The following is a 23,263-nucleotide window of genomic DNA, read 5'->3' on the forward strand; positions in this document are numbered from 1 at the left end:
ACCATGGCTCATAGGCCATCCAGATTAGCATGGCCCTGGTGTCAATATGGCCCTTGAAAACCAACATGGACTCAGGTGTCTGACCCCAGTCATCCACATGGCTTTCAGTGGTTACTGAAACCATGAACATCAACACAGATGCTGGCTGCTACAGGACCATGGACTCAGACATGGCCCCTAGTGCAGATTGGGTCTGGATGCCATTATTTTCCCTGGTGGCAGCACAGGCCACTCAGATCAACGTGGCCCACACACATGGTGTCATAGCCTTTGGATACCAAACTGGCCACAGTTGGTAGCTCTCTAGACCCTGGGCTCTTCATGGCGTTGGTGGCAACATGGGTTGTAGACATAAACACAGACCCAGGCTGCTGTAGTGGAACCCAGACATAGCCCTAGGCAGCAGCTCAGGCCCAAACATCACCCTGGCTCTGCGTGGCAATTAGGCTGCCAACATCAGCCCATTCCCTGCTGCCTTTGTTTCTTCATAACTGTGTCTTACCACAGCACACTAACCATTCTGCTGCTCTCTCCCATTTCTCCACCGTATAGTTGCTTATCATAATGGCACCTACTCACCTGGGATGACAAGGCAGCAGACAGGCCTGTGGATATCTTCAGGTAAGCCAGACTGTGATGACCCTGGCTGCTCCATGGGTGTCTTTGACTGCTTGAGTCATGAGGCCTCATTTTCCTTTATGCACTGACAGCCAGTCCATGGTGACATTCAGGCCTGGGCTGCTGTCAAGGACCATGTCTCCATCCATGTTCCACCCACAGTTGGGGTCTATATTGATGACCCACAGTGTCCCTAAGGGCCATGCAGACATCAGGGGCCTGGGCCACCACCTAGGGCCTTGTTAGTGTCTGAGGGTTGAGCCTCTGCCAGGCCCATGCTGATCTGAGTAGCCTGTGCTGCCATCCACGGCCATGGTATCTTCTGGGCCTGCGTTCCTTCCATAGTCTGTGTTGATGTCCTTGGCTCCCACTACTGCTAAAAACAGAGAGGATAGGGCTGCACGGAGTTGACCCTGCTCCTTACCAACTGCAGCACTCAAGAGAGTGGGCCCTGTATCTATGCAGTGCAACACAGATTGAGTTGTCCCTGCTGGCATGGGTGCCCGTGAGCAGCCAAGAATGGGAGAGCTAGCCCTGCTCCTCAGCAGCTTCAGTACGTGGGACAGTGGGTATGGCAGCACATGTGAGCTGACTCTATTGGCAGGGGCTTGGGTGAGCTGGGCCTATAGGTGTGAGAGCAGGTGAGCTTTCCCTGCCCTCTCTCTCAAATGCAGTGGAATGGCAAGGGTAAGGGAAATATGACCCCCCCCAACTCTTGCTACCTCTTGATAGCAGGAAAGCTGGCCTAGGGGGCATGAGAAGGGAGGAGCTGGCCCCACCAAGTACGGCTATCTGGAGAGAAGGCCTTGCACCTAGCCTAGGCAAAACAGTAGAGCTGGCCCTGGTGATATGAGTGTGGGTGAGACAGACCTGTGGGTATGAGATCAGGAGAACTGGCCCTGTTCCTCTGTTCCTTGCTGTCTGCTACATTGGGTGAGTTGATCCAGGGCAGTGCTGGAGAGCTCACTGGAGTGGTGACAGTGAGGGAAAGCTGGCAGGCTAGGCAACCCAGCTACCACCCAGGCCCAGAACCAGTACTATGAGTTAGCCCACCCCAACACCCAGCCCATCTAAGAACTGCTGCAGTGTGTGAAGGGGCTGGACCTGCAGATCCAAAGATACATGATATCCATGACACAAGGCAACAATAGGATATCCAAGGGGGGCCCAGTGAAGGCCCACTATCAAATGTGTAGTAGAAGCTAGAGGCCTTGAACCAGATCAATGACTCTTTGGAATGAACACTTACAAGTAAAGATGTATGGACTAAAGGATATACTGTAAGACTCAATGAGCCACACTACAGCTTCCATGCTGAGTTTGAAGAAAACTTTTTTTTTTGTTTTTGCTTAAAAAAAATTTTTTTGAGGGGGTTTGCAAAGGTAGAGGGCAGAAGCCAGGGGACAGGGAGATGACTAGGATCAGGACAAATGATCTGAAATCTACAAAGAATCAATAAAAAGTTAAAAAATATTTTTATTTAATTAATTTAATTTTTGAAACAAGGTCTTACTATGTAGCCCTGGCTGGACTGGAACTCACTAAGTAGACCAGGCTCACCATAGACATCCACCTACCTCTGCTTTCTGAGTGCTGGGATTAAAGGCATGTCTCATCACTTCTAATTTCCATTTCCCTTTTTAACATTCACTTTGTCCAGATCATCAGCAAAATTAATAAGACCTTCCTGTGATGCCAACTCCATTCTTACTCTTTGGAGTGAGTTTTATTGATTTATTTTTGGTTTCAGCAGATCCAACACTTTATACAATAAACCTAATCATTTCAAAGAGGGACCTACACACAGCTCTATAAAAAACATATTCCATTCTGTTTAGTTACTACTACTACTACTTAGCAGGAAATTTTATTTCCAGTTTTGAAAATTGTCCTAGTTTGTTTTATTATGGAGAGAGACATCCCTACACTTCCAAATTTATTCATCCCTCTTCATCATGACATATTGTGAGGCTTAAGTTGACATCACAATATTTCTTTTCTGAACAGGTCATGCTCTTGGGGGTGGGGCAGCTGTGAAGGGTCCTCACCACTTAATCTACTCTGTGCCAAGTATGAGTCAGTAGCCACGCCAGGCCTCAGCTGGGCCACATCTGGAGTATTGGGGTGAGGGCACAACATCGAATAATACTGGATTTAGCCCATTCATCCTTTTTGGGGACATCGAGAAAAACTAACCTATGACCTCAGAACAAAATACCTGCAACGAAGGCCAGCAGGACCATTTGCCTGCCCTCACTTTTCTGCCCCTGCTTCTGCCTGCTCTCCATCTGCCTACCCACTAAGGTCTATGCCGCATATTATCTCTCGAACACCTAGGATGCCCCAGAGCAGATGTCCTGCAGGTATGCCTGCAGATGGGAATATCTGTCCAAGTGTTATTCGAGTGATTGTGAAGACACCAGGCCACCAGAACAACTTTACAGTAGCTGGTGATAACTCAGTGAGGCAATTCAAGGAGAAACTGTCTGCTCGCTTCAAATGCCAAATGGACCAATTGGTACTGGTTTTCATGGGCCGCCTTCTCAAAGACCATGACATATTGAGCCACAGGGGCATCACAGATGGCCATACCATCCATGTGGTCATCAAGTCCAAGCATGGCTCCAGATCCCTGGCTCATTCTTTCCGGAACCTGTTAACCAAAAATCCCTGCCATCAAGACAGAAGCACCAAGGGAAACAACAGTAGGATGTGCCAATCTGCAGGCATGGGTCAAACCAAAGTGGAATCATCCCTCCTCACAGAGTCTGAGGCACCCACTCAAAACCCAGAAGTGGATAGTCCAGAGCATATTGCACAGATGTTGGAGAATCTTTGTGTTCAGAGAATGTTGTCCAATATGGATTGCATGCGCCAGCTGATATCAGAACACCCAGATATACAAGAACTGATACAACAGAACCCAGAGGTCTCCCATATCCTTGACAATTCTGAGATCCTATGTCAGACTTTGGAGCTGGCCAGACACCTTGCCATTATCCAAGAGATAATGCAGCTAAATCAGCCAGCACAGAACTTTGAGCATCCACCAAACCCACAGCCATACCTGGGCTTAGAGACAATTCCAAATGGGAACAATGTCCTGGGACAGAGCTATGATTTCAATGACCAAATGCTCAATGGCATGCAAGATTTTTTAGAGGGCAACTCTTTTACAGCCCTTCTGGCTGGACAAGTACTAGAACAAGTCCAGACTCCTCCCCTTTCTGTACCGCCATCTGAGGAACAATGGGACCAAGCCCCTAATGCCCAAGTCATTTATGCCAATTCTTGTGGATTATCATCAATCACCCCAACAAATGCTACTCTAAACAATACTAACCATGCTTCCAGGGAAAATCCAGTCACAGTTACCATCGAGGGTGAAAGCCATGTCTGTGCTGTTGAGCAGCCAGCTGGGGTTCCAGTCTTATCCAGCACAGCAGTCACCCAGGAGCTTCAGGAAGATAAGGGTACTACCCCCCCTCTAGGTAGCTCCCACCAGTGGTTAGAGGAAGATCTCCAGCAGCCAGATGAGCAGACCTCTCAGATCACAGGAGGAATGATCCAATTGCTGAGGAACTACCCACACGTGGCAGCCCAGATGCTGCTGCTCATGAATATGCCCCAACAGAATGAGCAGTGGAGGCAGCAATCGCCCACATCCTTGCAGTCATCACAACTTTCTGACTTGCTTTTAGCCCTAGCCAACCCCAAAACATCCCAAGCAATATTACAAATTGAGCATGGTCTGCAGCTATTGGCTACAGAGGCTCCTATTCTTTTGCCATGCATTGAACCTTACCTATGGAGTCTAGGTTGGTTTCCTCTTTCCAACTCTAACTACACTGATACAGTGCCCTGGGCCTTGAATGAGCCAGACATGGCTGAACCTCAGTGGCCTGAATGCTGCCCCAAATCTGGAACAGTCCTGCAGAGAGTACAGCCCCCATCAGGAGATCCTTCCCATTGCCCACAAGCCCCCGAGGTTCATTTCAGCAAACAGATGGAGCATCTCCAGGCCATGGGATTTGTGAATTATAATGCCAATCTGCAAGCTCTCATTGCTACTGATGGTGACACAAATGCTGCTATTCACAGGCTCAAGAGATCTCAGGGATCCTAGCCATCACATCTCCCCATCTGCTTTCTACCTCCATTTTGACCCATTTGACCACCTTATCTGCCTTTCCTACCTTTCCTGATACTTCCAACTGGGAGAAGTCCTGGAACAGGAAAAACCGATCAATTCTTGCTCAACTGAATACTAGATCACTGGTCATGGCTGGAAGATCTGTTAATAAAATGGCTACACCTACTTGCCTTCATCTGAGGCTTGCCTTATTTTGTTGTTTTTGTTTCTGAGACAAGTCTTTCTTCATAGACCAAGTTGGCCTTCAACCTGTGATAATTCTTCTGCCTCTGCTATCTGAGTGCTGGGATTACTTGTGAACATTGCCAGCCATGTTTTAGCTTGCCCACCCTCCCCGTCCCCCCCACCCCTTGCCCCCTGCCGAGTAGGAAGTCAACAAAACGTGATTGATATCTTTATTTTACCTTCAGAAACACAAACATACATTCTATGCTTGTTTTGGTAGATAATCACAGTTGTTTATATAATGATCAAGTGTCAGAGAGCAAATACATGTAACCTAGGATGTGTATATACAGGTAGATAATACACAAATACCTAGTGGTACAGAATAGACCAAATGCAGTGGAAGAGACTTGTGAAATAAAGGGAACATCACATAGGCTCAGATATTTAGTCATAAAGATTGATATTTAGTCATGTTTTTTAAAACTGAGTTTAACTTGAAAGAACAGGAATGATAGATCCTCATAGATACAGGTAGGTAGAATTCACATATGAATGGCATGTTGGTGTTTATAATTGGGGCCTCTTACTGATTATTACTTCCATGATAACAAGACCTATACTGTGACTTGCCTTCCATTATCTATTAGAGGTACAGCTACTGCTACTTTCAGAGCAGATTCCCATCATCCCCACCCAGCCCTCCATGGGACACTGCTCTTGCATGATGTGCACTTCATCAAGCCCCACCTTCTCCTGTCTTGATGAAAGTATCCCTGCCTGACAGGATACACAACCAATTATGGTTCAGTTATTAAGCAATACACTCTTGTTATAATGTAATAAGTTGACATGGTTTCAGGCATTGACTAAATAGACAAAACAAAGAGTCTTCTTTTTTGTTGTTTTGTTTTGTAACAGACACTCTTGTATCCAATTTATTATTATCAGCAAGTGTAAAGGGGGCAGGGCCACAAAGTTCTAATATTTCTAGTAAGTCTCTTTCCAGACCCTACTTCATCACTACAACCTATCAAAAACATATTCAAGAAATAAATTATAGCTATATCCTATTTTTCTCACTTTATATAAACAGCCCAAGATAGATAAGTAGATGATGGGTAGTTTAAATAGATGTAGATAGATATAGATGGAAATGAGCCTTTCTATGTAGCCTAGGCTAGCCTAGAGCTTGTGATCCTCTGGCCTCTGCCCCCCCCCCAAGTGCTTGAATGACAGTTACATACCAACCATGCTGAGTGTAATATCATCTTCCTGTTTTTCATCCCACTATGTTTTGAAATACTGAACTGATCTGACACTTTACACTCATTGTCTTAAAAAATGTCACCATTTTCCCAAACATCTCCATCTTATGATTAGGAACACATAACTTAGGCCAGAATGAAACCCGCATCCACACAACCTTCTTTCAAGGATTCCCTTAGCTGTTTTCTGTAATGGAAGTTGTCCACTGAAATCTTGTTTCTCCAACACAGTAGCTGCTGCTTTTATTATTGATGTTTTCAGAAGTGGGTGCCATTCTTGCACCTTCTGGATGCTTCTTGACCCAGATTCTCTAGTTTTAAGATGACTTTTGGATCCTTCAATGAAACAATTCTCTAGTATATTCATCATAGTTATACCCAGCTCTGCCCAATAGGTGCAGGCAAAGGAAACACACAGCCATGTTTGCTGGTCTTATTTACATACATTACACAAAGCTTAAGTTAACCTATTCGTTCATCCTAACCACATATCATGGGCAACAATTCTCACTAGGATTCACATCAAAATGACCTTAGGGCAGTGTTTTAAAACACGGTTTTCTAACTACATTCCAAGGATTTTGATTCAGTATATCTAGACTGGAGTTCCTACTTCTTTTCTAACAAATTTCCAAGGGGATATGGATGTTATTGATTGTATCAGATTAACAGACCTGGTCATTGCTTATTTATTTATCTATTTATTTATCTATCTATCTATTTATTTATTTATTTATCTGAGTCCCCTATCTGCATGTGTGACTTTATGCCAGAAGAGGGCATCAGATTCCACTATAGATGGTTGTGAGCCACCATGTGGGTGATGGGAATTGAACTCAGAACCTCTGAAGGAGCAGCCAGTGCTCTCAACCATTGAACACTGCCCCGACCTGGCATTTCTTATTCTTTGTGATGAGTATGTCATACTTTTCCTACTTTATGGAAAATTTCAATATATCATCTTTTTTTTAAGTCTTAAACGTTAAAGGCAATTTTACCTATTTTAGCCAAAAGAGAAGCAAGATCCAAAGAGACATTCATGAGCCTTTGCTGCCAAATGACAAGTTAACACCTCATCTTACACATTCAGCCCCCCTTCTGGTTTGAAGAATAAGTCGTCCACATTCACAAGTCAAGCCATCCATTTCAGCCCTTGCTCACTCTGTCTATTTGGCACTCAGGCTTGTGATTGCTTTTGCCACTCTTGCACCAGTTTCCTCCTCCTCGTTGGAATGTTTTCATCAAAATAAAACTATCACAGGGTGGCCTTCAGAAAGCAAAGCATGGGGGCAGTAAAAAGCCTTTATCCATCACAACTCCTTTCTCTCATTTGTTCTACTCTTATTTGATCTACTTGCTCTCTGACTCATTTGTTCTTAAACACCATCAAATCAGATTCCTATTCCCCATCACTATTCACAGCTGGTATTCTCTTCTCTTTTTGTGAAATCCAGGAGTCAACCCCAGTTCTTAGCCACAGATAGACTCTACATATCAACCCTTCCAAGGCTCAGGGAACATCATAGAAGAACGTTGAAGAGAATGTAAGAGCCAGGGGATGAGGAGGAGTTCTGTGAAATGCTGTCTTCTGAAACAAAATGGACATTGCATTAATGAACTCACTGCAGCTAAAATTTGTTATCTACACAAGAGCTCAAGCCAACAAGTTTGGTTAGTATTCCAGCAGGCTGCATGAATGGGCCTTGCTGGATTATAGGAAACAAAAACAATAAAAAGAGAACAAAAGGGTGGAAGGAGGATGTGTTGAGAGTTGTCCAAGTCGGGAATGGGTAGGGGAATTATTGTTAGATATGATCAATGTATACATTGTTATTGTATTTGAAATTGTCAAAGAATAAATAAAAGATAAAAAGATTCTGTAGTCAATCCTTAGCACTTGGAACTGATCAGCCTAGTTTGAGACAGTTGATTACTCTCTCGTTTTTTTACAATGTCATTTTATCACTCATTTTCTGCCTTTTGTCTGTCCTTCCTGATTTTTATTATAATATTCCATATTTTTAACTGTTGTATGAGTCAGTATTTTTCAAATCTTTCCTGTTTTATATACTAACTAATCTGTGTACAGTCAGAAGCTTTAGTATGTTTCATCTTACTATTTTTTTTAATATATTGAATAGCTAGTCTTAACCAGTCCATATTTCAAGTAATCTAAACATGGATGCACTTGAGACTTGCAATATTTAACTATGTTGCCACAGTTCTATATGTTTTCTAGATAAAAGTAAATATCTCAAATATCTATCACTATGTACACCTGGATTGCATATAATTTCTCTCATGTAGTGTCTTTATATGGCCATTCCTCTCTACAAAAAATTACAGAATTATAAAACTTTCAGTCATTTTTTGACCCCTGTCTCACACTCCATATTATTTTTTAGCAACAAATAAATATTTAAAAAATATATATTCTGGTTAACATTGAATATAAAGAAAAAAGGAACTGAAGATTCAGAAAGAAATCTTCAAGTATGGTCAACTGAATTCAGTTCTCAATAGAGATACTACATATTCCAAAGGAACTTTTTATAGAGGCCCCAACTCCACTCTGAGTCTCCATCTACCATGTATAGTGTTGTATGAAAGAGGGATGCTGATGTAAAAATGAATTGTCATCCCAGAGTCCTCATTACTAATAATTTGAGATAAAGGTAATAGAAACTAAATGTGTGTGGGGGATTGGATTCCCAGGAACTCTGATCACCTCAGAGTCTCCAGTATCCATAGTGTGAGGCTGTGATGTCAGTGCTGAGGTCACAGAGGTGACCTGATGGAATGGGTTCCAGCCCAGAAGGCCTACGGGGTGGCTGTGCAGCAAGATGAGGGCGGTTTGGAGCCCTGCCTAAGAGGAAGGACGGGGCCACAGCAGATTGGTGTGTATCCCCCAGGCCAGGCCCTTTTACTCCTCCCCATCCCTTTATTCATCATCTGAATATCATTTCCCTGGGCCCTGAGTGTTTTCCCCCTGACCAACACATCTTAATTCCATGATTTCCCCAAACATCCCTCTCCAAGTGACCTCATGGTCCTTTTAATGTGGACACTACACCTTCCCCTGCCCCAAGACCCAAGGCCCTCTTTCTACTCCCTTTTTACTTTCACCATTGTTTGAAAGGATGATCTCCGTCTTCCACCCCTATCCCTTCAGCTGTGTCCCCACAGACCTGGGCTTCCTGCTGCCCACCATGGCCAAAAGTGGAGAGGCTCTACCACAGGGCAGCCCAGCGCCAGCCCAGGATTCCCACCTCATCAGGGTGACAGTGAAGACACCCAAGGACAAGGAGGATTTCTCAGTTGTAGACACATGCACCATCCGGCAGCTGAAGGAAGAGATATCACACCGCTTTAAGGCACATCCAAATCAGCTGGTCCTAATCTTTGCGGGAAAAATCCTCAAGGACCCTGACTCACTGGCACAGTGTGGAGTGCGAGATGGCCTCACAGTTCATTTGGTCATCAAGATGCAACGTCGGACCACAGGCACTGAGTGCCCAGCTCCGCCAGTCTCTACTTCAGGCCCCAATCCTGGAGTACTTCCTCAGTCAAGTTCTGTTTACCCTGTGGATGGGTCCCCTTCTTTCAGCTTAGGTGTCCTCACAGGCCTCAGTGGCCTGGGTCTGACCTCAGGTAGCTTCTCTGACCAGCCAGGCTCACTCATGTGGCAGCACATCTCAGTGCCTGAACTTGTGGCTCAGCTCGTTGATGACCCCTTCATCCAGGGTCTGCTGTCCAACACAGGCCTAGTGCGCCAGCTGGTTCTGGACAATCCTCACATGCAGCAGCTGATCCAGCAGAACCCCGAGATTGGTCATATTCTTAACAACCCTGAGATCATGCGGCAGACAATGGAGTTTCTACGTAACCCTTCCATGATGCAGGAGATGATGCGTAGCCAGGACCGTGCACTTAGTAACCTGGAGAGCATTCCTGGTGGCTACAATGTGCTCCGTACTATGTATACAGATATTATGGATCCCATGCTTAATGCAGTACAGGAGCAGTTTGGTGGCAATCCTTTTGCTACTACTGCTACTGCTAGTACTACCACCAGCAGCAGTCAACCATCAAGGACAGAGAATTGTGACCCTCTTCCCAACCCATGGACTTCCACATATGGGGTCTCAGGTAGCAGACAAGGAAGACAGTCTGGGGACCAGGATGCATCTGAGAGTAGAAATAGGCTTCCAAGCTTTCTGGGTAACATAGGACTCTTTGATTATCTCCAGCAGTTACATGAGACCTCCCAGTCTCTGGGATCCTATCTGCAGGGTACTGTGCCCACTCAGAGCTCAAGCCAGGAAGCACCACTATCAGAAAACAGAGTTCCTCCAACTTTGCCCTCATCCCAAAAACCTGGGTCAGGCCAGCCTCTGCCCAAAGAGTCAGTAGCAGTCAAGGGAAAATCCTCCTGCCCAACTTTCTTGAGACACTCATCGGAGAATAGTACTGGACAAGGTGGAAACCTACATGATGCAGGGAAGGGATCTACTGGCCAGAGCACTAGCCTGCCCAATCTTACCTCTCAGATAGGAGATTCTGCCAACAGGTCCCCATTTGTTCCTACACTATCTTCCCTTGTAGCAGCCACTGCTGGAGACCCAGAAACTCCTTGGCTGCCTCCAACAGGTTATCCAAGGCCTCTGAGATCAGCTGGCACAAATCAAGTCCCTCGAATACAGAATGAGATACACCAACAACTACCACTACTGTTGCACCTTCAGGCAGCCATGGCAAATCCCCGTGTCATGCAAGCCTTGGTACAGATTGAGCAGGGTCTGCAGATCCTGGCTACCGAAGCACCTCGCCTCCTACTTTGGTTCATGCCCTGCCTAACCGGGTTGAGTGGAGTAACAGGAGGTACAGAATCTAGAGACGGTGCTGTTACGTCTGAGGATCCCCACCCAGCTCCAGCTCCTCAGGTTTCCCACACACAGGGTTCTGCAGAGCTAGGCTTCCATTCCACTCCCTTCCTCCAGGTATTGCAAGCCTTAGCTAGTACCAACCCTCAGCAGCTACAACTGGAGGCTCACTTCCGGGTGCAACTCGAGCAACTACGGGCTATGGGCTTTCTGAATCTTGAAGCCAATCTCCAGGCCCTCATTGCTACAGGGGGTGATGTAGATGCTGCTGTGGAGAAGCTGAGGAAGCCTTAGGAGCTCTAGTTATTTGGACCATATCTTTTCCTTTGTGCCTTTCCCCCATGTCTTATTACCGTAGTTCTCCTATTCTTGAATACAGCTGCACTATAAACCAAATTACTATGATGTTCTTTACTGTGGAGAAAATGCTCTGGAGTCAGTGAAGAAGAAAAAAGTCAGAAATAGGGTGGGGATGCTGAGTGACCCAACTGTGCCTGCCACTCTCCTACCTGGGGCCCTCGACAGAGCTCTGTGTATACCTATCTTGAGATGCAATTACATCCAATCTCTAGTGCCAGCTATTGCCTGAGTCTGATTCTTGTGGGCTCTGAGAAAAGGGGGACAACATGGGAGAAAAACAGATGGTAAGGGCTATTGGAGAGCTTAGGGAGCTAAAGGTTGAAAGATAGAGGAGCCAAAAGCTTGGGAATGGGAAGGAATTTTGCTGCCACTCTTTGAGGTGGGAGGCCCATGGATTTCCTGGTATCCTGGAAGTCTTTCAGATTTTGCCTACTATAGGAGTTGCTACCACATCTTCTCTTTTATGGTATGCTTTGTTACTTGTCTGGCTAGAGAAAGAACACAATTTCTTGTATTTAATGTCCCTAAAGGCTATCTCACAGGCTTGACAGTAATGTCTGAGTGGGTAAGAGCTACAGGAGCAAAGATTCAGGCTCAACTATAATTACAGATTCTACAGTTTCAGCCAGTTTGTATTAGTTTTTGTAGCCAGATTTAGGGTTTATTATTATTATTATTATTATTATTATTATTATTATTATATTATTTCTTGTTTTTGTTCTTCTTATCCTTCTCCTCCTCCTCTTTCCTTTTCTCTTCTCTGCCTCCTCATTGCCTTCCTACTTCTTTTCTTTTTGAAGGTTTATTTATTTATGTACTTGGGTGAACATGTGGGTACAATGTGTGTCCCATTGTGCTTATAGAGGCCAAAAGAAGGCATCAGACCCATGCAGCTGGATTTAGAGGCAGGTGTGAACCACCTGCTGTGGGTTCTGGGAAGTGAACCCAGATCCTCTGCAAGAGGAGTAAGCACTGTAAACTGCCAGGAGAGTTGAATTCTTAACATTTTCCAGCTCAAATATAAAGTGGCTACCCTATATTTAGTGTCTAGGTATTAGGAACTCAATGTGAACAAAATAGACACAATTCTCAATTGGTTTTTGGTGTACTGGCAACAATTGTTCAAGCAAAATATATTTTAATTTTGGTTATATTCTATGGTAAGTTCAGAAGAAAATGATGAGAAGTCTGGGGAGATGGGTCATTGTGTCAGAGCACTTCCAGCCAAATGGGAGGACCTGACTTCCAAACCTCAGAAGCCACGCAAAAGCTGGATTTGTAGCATGAGTGTCTGTAATCCCATGGCTTCTACAGGAAGCTGTGAGGGAGAGACAGGAGACTCTCCACATGCTCATGGCCTGCGAGCCTGGTGTACACAGTGGAAAAACAGCAGCAGAGACTCTATCTGAAACAAGGCAGTAGACGGGAACTGACACTGCAGGTTGGTCTCCGGTCTCCACACAACTGAATGCATGCATACACGCACGCACGCACACACACACACACACACACACACACACACACACACACACACAGATACACAGAAACCCATACATGCTGCACACACAAAGAAAACAGGGGAAGATCTCCGAAATAGCATGAGCAGGGTAGACATGGAAGCCACTGAGGGATGAAAGTTGAAAAGTGTTCAGAGTGAAGCAGATAAAGCTTTGAAGAGGGAGGAAGGCTGTCCCTGCAGAAGGAATACTATGCACAAATACTATAGTAAGAGGGACTTAGGACACAGACCTTAACAAGCGTATTGTTCCCATTACCTGTGTATCTTTAGGGTAAACATGTTACAATCCATAAGTGAATCAAGTGAGCCACGGTTTCCAGTACCTATACACAGGAATGTGTGCATGAATATATACTTGAAAAAAAGGCACAAATAATGTATTCCAGTGCATTTCCCCACGGGCATACCCTATGCACAGATGCACATGTGTTTATACCAAAATGGTCTGTTAAGCCAAAGTTTTCACATAGTAGAAATACAAACAAAAACACCCATGTTATAGTGCAGCCAGAGATGGAAAGGTCTTCAATGGATTATATCTCTGTGGGAAACCTGCCTGTGGTATGTGTTTAAATGTCAGAGACTCTGTGCAGCATCCTTTTGAATCCAGTCTCCCTTTCCCCTTCCTTCCCATAACCATCCAAATCTCAGAGTAGTTAGACTAGCTACTAGTATGTGGTGTGAAGATGAGAACAACTTTTCCTGGAGTCTTAGTTTTCAGTCTCCAGGTGGGGAATACAACTGGTAGCCTCCCAATTTTCCCTGCCTGTTTCCTATTATTGAGAGAAATCTTGTCGTCCAAATAAGAAGAACATTTTTTACTGCAGCACTAAGGACATTAGGAGGCAAAGTTAATCCCCAAATTTCCTGCAACTCAGAAGAGGCATGCTGCAGGGTGTGTGTAACTGCAGAAGACGTAAGATACAACACATGTTTTCCATCTTTGGGAGGTTAAGAGGAAAATAATCTTCACACTAGAAATTATTGGGGTTGGAGAGATGGCTCAGTGGTTAAGTGTGTGTAATGCTTTTGCAGAGGACCCAGGTTTGATCCCCAGAACCCTTGCTTGGGATGGGTGGCTCACAACCACCTATAATCCCAGCTCTAGGGGGTTTGATGCCCTCTTCCGGACTCCAAGGGCACCCATCTTTGCACATGCATAGACCCATACACCTGCACAAAAACAAATCTTAATTACTTGATGTTCATGGGTGAGAGGAATCCTGAAGGCTCCTCAGAAAGGCAGAGGCCAGTTGGGAAGAGTTAAATAAAGTTTTGTCTAGGAGAGTGTTTAGTGTTTGCTTCCTTTTCTTCTTTCTCTTCCTTCCTTCCTTCCTTCCATCGTTCCTTTTTTCTTCTCTCCCTCCTTTCTTCCCTCCCCCTCCCTCCCTCTTTCCCTCCCTCCCTCTTCCTCTGTCTTTCTTTCTTTCTTTCTTTCTTTCTTTCTTTCTTTCTTCTTTCTTTTCTTCCTTTCTTTCAAGACAGAGTTTCTTTGTATAGTCCTGGCTGTCCTGGGAACTCACGCTATAGACCAGGCTGGACCCAAACTCAGGGATCCACCTGAGAAACTCACAAGAGATGTCTTTGCTTTCAGAGTAGGGAATGTTTCCATTTATTCAAGTTTTCTCTGTTCTGTTGATGTCATAGCTTCTTCCCACAAGCCCCCCAACTCTGGGGTGGTTTAAACATTAAATTTTAATGGGTGTGATTTTGAGTAGATACTTTTTCTAAAACATATTCTGAGTGGGCACTGTGAGGAAAACTACTGGTTACACAATGAAGCCTCCTTTCAGATAGAAGGCATTCTGATTCTTATGCAAGTGAGATAAGAGTTAGAAAGCCACTGCTATTCTAGCAAGGATTTATGCATATAAATTGTAGAAATGTGGCTAGGAAAATTAAGAATATAAAGAAAAATTCCACTTTTCAGATACTACAGCTAGTACCCCAGTGATGGTCTTTCCACATGTTTTAGCAAAATTGAGGTTTTTTTTTTGGGGGGGGGAAGAGGCTAGAAAGATGGCTGAGTGGTTAAGAGCACTTGCTATTCTTGCAGAGGACCCAAGTTCAGTTCCCAGAAACCACACTGGGTAGCTCAAAAGCACCTGTATCTCCTTTTCCAGGGGAATCTATCATAGTCATCTGGGCTCTGCAGATATCTATCTGCATACATATACTATATACATACATACATACATACATACATACATACATACATACATACATAGACACGTACACATAAAATAAAAAAAACAAAATCCATCTCTGGTGTTTCTCCTCACCATCCTCTGAGGTGTATGCATATGTGCCTGTATAAACATTTACTCATGTGTGTGTATGTGAAGACTAGAGACTGACATTGACTCCAGATATGTTCCATGTTGTTTTTTTTTTTGAGACAATGTCTCCACCTAAAATGGAAGGTGATGTTCCAGCTACACTGACTATCCAGGAGCCCTGGGTTATACTGATAGCCATACCCCTCCCAGTGCTTGATTTACAGTATTACAGCATTATGCCTGGCTTTTTACATGGGTGCTGGGCTTCACAGTTAAGGTCTTTATGAGGGAATGAAAAGAATTCTAGTAATCTAAGAAATCACACTTGTACTTCTCCACACTGTAACATATCAGATGTGTGCAAAAGTGCCTGAATGAATATGGAATATTGTAACTCAAAAAATAAAAGATCCAGAGACAGATATTGGGTTTTAAGCTTATGGTCAGAAAACCAAAGCAGCTGGCTAGCCACTAGCTAGCCTCTACCTCAGCTCAGACCAAAGGGGCGATCTTCAGATGCTCCTGACTTCACTACTCAGATTCACTCAGGCTGTTATGCTCTCCTCAACGTGGCTAGAGACTATTTCTTCAAGACTGACTTTGCTTCTTCCTTTTATACCTCTCAAATCCTGGGATTAAAGGCTTGTGATTCCAAGTGCTGAGATCACCTTTGTGCAAGCTGTTTCTCTTTAGGACTGGATCAATTTCATATAGCTCAGTGTGGACTTGAACTAACAGAGATCCATCTGTTTGTCTCTTGAGTCCTGGGATTAAAGGTGTGTGCCACCACTGCCTGGCTCTATGGCTGTGGATAGCTTTGCTTTCTGAACCCTTAGGCAAGTCTTAATAAATCATAAATAATATGTCACCACAGAATAACAATACCATTGAAATAGAAACTTAATATTTATTTAAAATTAAAATGTAACTACTCTGTGTTCCCCATTCCATTTCCTCTCTTCACTGCCTCCCCTATTGGCAATGCAAAGTGAATCTCAAGAATTGCTTTTGCAGCAACAATTGTATGGGAGAAGTTGTTTCATGGCCTGGAAACTCTAAGAGAGGCTAGCTATGAGCCAGCCATAGGGCTCTGGGAAAGTTCCTGGGAATGAGAAGTTCTCCCAGGCTTTGAAATTACATCTAATCAGAAGTTGCTATTGCTTGATACTGGAGATCCTGGTTCAAGACTTCCAAAGTCTAAGAGCACTTGATAAATAGTGTTGGTGCTCTCTGACCTATGTGCTCATTTAGCTCTTGCCAGCTCCCCTAGAGGTGGCATTCTAGACAGCCAAATTATTTTTTTAAAAAATTTACTTTAGAAGCACTCTTATTTACATATCCATGCCCCCATTCCCCCTCCCATCCTCCCATGCTCCCCCACAACCCACCTCCACCCACTTCCCAGGGATAGTGAGACCCTCCACGGGGGACCATCAAAGTCTGTCACAACCTTTGGGGGAGGGCCCAGGCCCTCCTTCCCATATCTGAGCTGCAAGAGTATCCCTTCATAGGAAATGGGCTTCCAAAGTCCATTTGTGCTCTAGAGATAAACACTGGCTCCACTGTTAGAGATCCCATAGACTGCCATGGCCTCCTTGCTGGCACCCACATTTAGAGGGCTTGGTTTGGTCCAATGCTGTTTCCCTAGCTTTACGACTAGGGTCTCTGTGCTCTCACTAGATCAGGCCAATTGTTTCTGCAGGTTTCTATAGCACAGTGTTGGCTCCTTTACTCTTCCCCCCTCCTTCTCCGCAACTGGACTCCAGGAATATGGCTCAGTGTTTAGCTGTGGGTGCCTATTTCTGCTTCGATCAGCTACTGGATGAAGGCTCTAGGAATGGTAACCAAGGTAGTCATCAATCTCATTATAGGGGAAGTCATCAAAGGCGGCCTCTCCTCCACTGCGTAGATTCTTAGTTGGGGTCATTCGTGTGGATCCCCTAACATTTCCCCTGTGCCAGACCTCTCTCCAAGTCTGTACTGGCTCCCTCTATCAAGGCATCTATCTACTTTTTTGCCCTCCTCTATTCCTCCCCTGGCTCAGTCCTCCTGTTCTCCTCCCCTCTCTTCTCCTCCTCTTCCCGCCCCACCTCCCTCCTCTCCCCCATGCTCCCAATTTGCTCAGAGGTTCTTGTCCCCCTCCCCTTCTTTGGAGGACCATGCAATCTTCTCTTGGGGTCCTTTTTGTTCCCTAGCTTCTTTGGCAGTGTGGATTGTAGGCTGGTAATCCTTTGCTCTATGTCTAAAATCCATATATGAGTGAGTACATATCATGTTTGTCTTTTTGTGACTGACAGCCAAATTCTTTTTGTCACTGAGTTTTGTGGTCACTTAGAACAACAACAACAAAAATAATGGTGTGCGTGTTTGTGTGTGTGTGTGTGTGTGTGTGTGTGTGTGTGTGTGTGTGTGTGTGTGTCTGTTAATGCTGATACAAGCCTAACATAGCCCAATCTATCATCATGTCAACAAATAACTGCTGGAGAGATTTGATTTTTCCTAGAGCTCTACCTGCCTGGAGTGGTTCAATCATAGCTGAAATATGTCCCCTTTCACATAGTCTTATAGTAACTAAGTCATATTAAGATCTAGATTCCAAACTGATGCTGTGATTTCTTTTAACCCAACCACCAACTTCTGAGTTGAGACTGTATTTTTCTTTTAAAAATTTTATTTCCTCGTATTTACAAACTTGTGTATGTCTGTTATATGTGTAGGTCCCTTCAGAAACTAGAAGAGGGCATGGGTCCCCTGGAGTTATTGGAAATTGTGAGCTGCCTGAAGTGAGTCCTGGGAACTGAACTAGGGGCCTCTGGAAGGGTAACAATCCCTCTTAACTATGTAGCAACCCCTCCCCCATCAGTTTATTGTCTGAAGCAACTCTGCTGTCAGGGCTTTGGCATATACTACCTTTAGAACCATGTGGACAAATTACTTAAGGACCCTGGAATACAAGTGTCCCATTGAAACTGTGAACTGAGTATACATCTTAATTACACACCTTCATTCTGTTCATATGGAAACTGGGACTTAAGGCCTTGGCTGAACCATGATGAGGGTACAGTAATTCAGTGGAGGATTAGTGACCAGAATGAGTTCTTCCTAAACTAACATGTAGACATTGCTTTCCTACTCGAACATTGTCACTTGTCAAGCTCAGTTAGGATTTGAAGAGGAACAGGCTTATGTGAATTGTGTTTCTAGACTGTGACATGTTTCAATCACATCATGCGGAAAACTCAACCTCAGGCAGGTGGTACAGACTTCTGCCCTGCCCCCATTCAGGTCTACCTTTCAACTGTGACCTCATCACTGACACCATATCACCTAAAGATTGCCAAAGACAGGAGAAACTGGCCCCTCTCGATGGGAGCCAGGTGGCTGTAGGGCTACACTGGGAGGTGGCATCTGCAGGACGTAGGTGAAAGGACATCACTGGATACCTACTGGTCCCTGCACCCAGGTGTGCTCAGTGCCACATCAAAGCTTTCCAAAGCTGTGTGCTCCACTGTGCCTTCAGGTAACCCTGCATCCTCCTCTTAAGGAAATATGGCACGGGCTAGGGAAGAAGCAGGGGACAGCCAGTTGGTGTCTGGTAGGGAGTCATCTTCACGTATCATCAGAGTGTCTGTCAAGACCCCACAGGACTGCCAGGAATTTTTGCTGGCAGAAAATAGTAGTGTCCTCCGCTTTAAGAAGCAAATCTCCAAGTACCTTCACTGTGACACTGACCGATTAGTGCTCATCTTCTCTGGGAAGATTCTCCGAGATCAAGACATACTAAGCCAGCGTGGCATCCTTGATGGCTCTACAGTCCACGTGGTAGTGAGGACTCGTTTGAAAGGGTCAGTCTGTACGGGAGGTCTGGCAGGCCCTACAGTCCACTGTACCCACCGTCCAGAACCACCGACCTCTGATAGTGCTGGGGTACTAGTCAGGCTGGGCCGACTGGCCCGAACCTCACCTGACCTAGGTGATTTCTTCAGCCAGCTTGTCCAACTGCTGACGACGGCACCAGAGTCGGTGGTGCAGTTCTTGGAAGATCCTCTGATTCAAGGGCTGGCAAATGAGAAACAAGGCAATGGCCTGCATGTTCCTGAATCCTCAAAGTCGGTACAGAAACGAGACCCAGCTCTCAAGTTTCCGGAAACCTTTCAGAAACCAGGGCGGCAACAGGAAGTCCTGCAGGAACACAAGCAGAGGCTGGAGGCCCCGAAAGCAGTGCCAGGAGGTGACAATGCTTTGCGTCCTGGCTGTTCTGATATCCACCAGATCATGCTCTCCACTCTGGCCTTATTGGTGGCTTCTAGGGGCCACATTTCAGGCTCAGAGATGTGCAGAGGAGAAGCTACCAACGCTCACTGCAGTTCTGATCCCTCCACCACCATTCCAGCCAGGCTCTTGGCACAAGAGGTCAGTACAGGAGGGGTTACCCAGGTCAAGGGCATCCTCGCAAGTCAGGCTATTTCAGGGTGCCGACCTGGTATACTAGATTTACACCTAGGCTCAGATTTTCCCTTCCAAGAGAACCAGCAGCTGGTGGAGAAAGCCCCTCCAGTCGGTCACCCGAGACCCTCACCCTCTGCTTTGTGCCGAGCCTTAAACATCCTGCAGCAGAATCCAGCTCTGCTACACCAGCTGGCAACCGGCAGCCCCCTACTACATCATATGCCTCTTCTTCCCATCCTTACCAACCCGCGAGCGCTGCAGGCATTGCTACAGATAGAACAAGGCCTACAGATACTGTCCAGGGAGGTGCCTGAGCTGGAACCATTCTTATGGGACTCAGCTAAACCATGTGGGGCTACAGGAGCCCCAGAAACTAGGGGTAGAAGACAAACCCATAGAGAAGATACTTCACAACACTCCTTGGCCTATCAGCATCATTCATTGGCCAACGTCCAAACTGCACTGTCCTTGCCCCTCCTCAATGAAGGTCGCTACCAGCAAGAACTGGAGCAGCTGAAAGCCTTGGGTTTTACTAACCACGATGCAAACCTGCAGGCCCTTATAGCCACGGATGGAGATATCCACGCCGCCATTGAGAGGCTTCTCGGGTCTCCGCAGGCCTAGTCTCTCCAGTGGATGCTCTCGATAGTCCATTCTGTGGAAAGAGAGGAAAAAGGGGGAAGAGGAGGGAAGGCACTTATTTTAGAAATTCCTCCTCCTTGGATTATGAGCACATTTGGGCAGCCCTTCTCTCACTGCCCTAGCCCTGTTCTACATTAAAGAAGATTGCTTGGAGCTCCTGTGTGTTGTGGATTTGAAGCTGGGTAGGCAACATCCTGTTATTTGGAGAGGGACTTGTACAACGCTCTGAGATATGCTTTACTTACTCTTGTCTCTAACCTAAGGATTCTTTTTCATTTCAAACATAACACAGGGCTGGGAGATGGCCCAATGGGTCATAGGTAAATTGCTTCCAGTGCAAGCATGAAGACTGAGTTCAGATCCCTAACATCCATGTAAAAGCCTGGTACCGTGGTGCATCTGTAACCCTAGCACTAAGCAGTGGGATGGGGAAGCAGGAGGATGTCTGGAGCTCAGAGACCAGCCAAGCCTAGCCAAATAATGATCTCTAAGCTCAGTCTCAAAATATAAGGCGAAAGCAGTGGTGGTAGACACCTGATCTCAACCCCTGGCCTACACACAAGTGCACACACATACACAAGCATGTACATACATATAGATGCATACACTAAAACTAGGGCAGATAAATCCTGAAATGTTTTTGGTATTTTCACTCCCATTCATCAGCATTCAGGTGTCTTGCCAGCATTGCCATTACCTCTATTAGCTACTTCCAGAGTCAGAATCCTGGCTGTTACTCTCCCAAGAAGTCTTGACTTTTCTAAAGACCTCTTGGAACCACTCATTTTGTTTTGACTGAATGTTTTTCTGTCCAGAGTTCTTTTGCTTTTTAGCTTCCCTCTGAGCTAATGTTCTTCATTTGATGCCTGCCTATGCTTAGGCTCCTGTTCTGTGAGGTTAACCCCGTCAGAAGCAACATATCCCTCCTCCACAGGGTTCTTTTCTTCAATGCTTGCCTCTGTTACCCTATCTGATGCCGGTCTATTTCTACAGGTTTTTTTTTTTTTGTGACTGAATTTTAATGTGTCTCCCTCCCAGGGGCAAAACTTTATGAACCTCTGAGGGAGTTAGCCCAATAAGATGCAGAAGTTTTTTTCAAAACTCTCTCTGAATTATTTTTCAAAATTTATTTATAGTATTTGACCTATAAATTCTCTTTTCTTTGATGAATGTACTTCTTTTAATCATCTTTAAGACTTCAACTCTTTCATTTGCTCCCTGGAGTATGTTATGTCAATTCTTTTAAAAGTTTATCTCTCAGAAGTTTTGGCCTTTTCATAAGGATGGTTCTGGCTCTTTTGTATTTATGGCTTCTAAGTTTCTAACAGTTGCGCTTTTTGTATTTTCTTCAGCATGCTGGCCTTCTTTTTGGGTGTCCTAGGGGTGTCTACGGCTTAGAATTTTCAAATGTAGTTCAGTATCTTTCCCCAGGGTCATTCCAACTCTGAATCCTTCATTTATGCTCTATATCTTAATAAAAGTAACCCACGATTCTGCAACACCCCCAGATACCTCCTGTGATTTCTGGATTGTCAGGGGCAAGACTCACAGAGTAGGAAGATGTAGCATGCTCCAGAGTGTCAGTATTTTAAGAACAGCCATGTACAGAAGGATGGAGGGGAGGGAAGGTCATATTCAGAAAATTGCTTAGGGAGGTATAAAGGACAGAACCCACAGATTGGCCATAAACATTAGTGAATCCTGAGCTAATGTGCATCTGCATCTCAGGTCTCCTTATGGCTGAGAAGCGCTGCGCTGTTAACTCGGAGGCAGACATTGTAACTTAATTGTTATGTGATGCTCCATGCACCTAGACACCCACAGGTTGTAGAGGAGGACTGAATATCTCTAGGTCATCCTTTACCAGAAATGAATCTGGTGTATACTTAATTCTCTGTTTTCCTATCAGGCATGTTCAAGCTTTTCATATTGAAACACGACATTGCTTGAGAACTGTGCAATTGAGGTATACCCCTCAATATAAAACCTTAAAATATTTTAAGTAAATTATGATTTTGCACTGGGGCACATTCATAGATATTTTGACTGCAGATTGGACATAACATCTATACCATCAAGGCATTAGTCTGAAATTCTGAGATGAGTTTGACCCCAGGAAGCAGTGGAGTGTACCTGATATGGAGTATGGGGATGAGAAGAGAAGTATTCTGAGATCCTAGAAGTAAGCTTCACCTCACTCCATCATCACCCAGGCTCCTGTACCTAGACCCCTGATTCATGTGGAAATCATTGTATTGTTGTTAGTGGATTTAGTGGGTGCTGGATCCTTGTTATACCTTCGTGGATAGCAGCTACTGATATCCTCTGGATGTCACCCTTTACCACAAGATTAATGCAGTCTATCTTCAGGTTGAAAAAGGAGCACCACTCAGAGAGGTTTGAGTAGAATTTGTTGGCAAGGCTGAGAAATACCCCATTATTGATCTGTGAGTGAGTGAAACTTGGCTTTGGTCATCAGGGGTTGTATTTCCTGCCACGAAGGGGAAATTTCTAAACTATATCCACAGGTACCAGCTCAGAGTAGAGATTGAAATGAGATTCTTAAGGTCTTAGCTACTACGAGATCCTTGCTGCCTAGTCCTTGCAGGACTAGGGAGGAATGAGGAGCCACTGAAAAACCCAGAGTGGGGAAGGGAGTTAGTGTCTGTGCTAAAGCAAATCTTTTATGTAACTCCTAAAAAAATGAAAGCTTTTAGGAATGAGGGAAGGATACTTGGCAGAATGGGTAGATGGAATCCCATGCTGAACATGTTTAAATATATCAGACACTGAAAAATGCTCACTGAAATATGGGAAATAACTATATACTGAAGTAACAGTAGGTAATATGGAAGATATTAACGTGGTCTACAGGGAATTATATTCTAGATGGTAAACTGTGATAGACATACATATACATTCATATC

The 23,263-nt window shown here is 44.8% G+C and overlaps 3 protein-coding genes across 3 annotated transcripts; all 3 read left to right on the forward strand.

Moving 5' to 3' along the window:
* The first annotated feature begins 2,926 nt into the window (after positions 1–2,926).
* Positions 2,927–4,800, forward strand: Ubqlnl (ubiquilin like). The gene has a single exon (XM_027408039.2). The coding sequence runs from the start codon at positions 2,927–2,929 to the stop codon at positions 4,742–4,744; it is 1,818 nt and encodes a 605-aa protein (XP_027263840.1). The 3' UTR covers positions 4,745–4,800.
* Positions 4,801–9,344: 4,544 nt separating this feature from the next.
* Ubqln3 (ubiquilin 3) lies at positions 9,345–11,381 on the forward strand. Its single transcript, XM_027407521.2, has one exon. It carries the CDS (start codon positions 9,345–9,347, stop codon positions 11,379–11,381), a length of 2,037 nt encoding a protein of 678 aa, XP_027263322.2.
* Positions 11,382–18,794: 7,413 nt separating this feature from the next.
* LOC100761223 (ubiquilin-3) lies at positions 18,795–20,318 on the forward strand. Its single transcript, XM_027407520.2, has one exon. The coding sequence runs from the start codon at positions 18,795–18,797 to the stop codon at positions 20,316–20,318; it is 1,524 nt and encodes a 507-aa protein (XP_027263321.1).
* The last annotated feature ends 2,945 nt before the right edge of the window (positions 20,319–23,263 follow it).

This window comes from Cricetulus griseus, chromosome 3 (assembly GCF_003668045.3).
Source record: "Cricetulus griseus strain 17A/GY chromosome 3, alternate assembly CriGri-PICRH-1.0, whole genome shotgun sequence".
NCBI classification, from domain to species: Eukaryota; Metazoa; Chordata; class Mammalia; order Rodentia; family Cricetidae; genus Cricetulus; species Cricetulus griseus.

What these genes read in the sequence shown, in the direction of transcription:
- Ubqlnl (XM_027408039.2), top strand. Translation starts at nt 2,927, where the DNA reads ATGCCGCATATTATCTCTCGAACACCTAGGATGCCCCAGAGCAGATGT.
- Ubqln3 (XM_027407521.2), top strand. Translation starts at nt 9,345, where the DNA reads ATGATCTCCGTCTTCCACCCCTATCCCTTCAGCTGTGTCCCCACAGAC.
- LOC100761223 (XM_027407520.2), top strand. Translation starts at nt 18,795, where the DNA reads ATGGCACGGGCTAGGGAAGAAGCAGGGGACAGCCAGTTGGTGTCTGGT.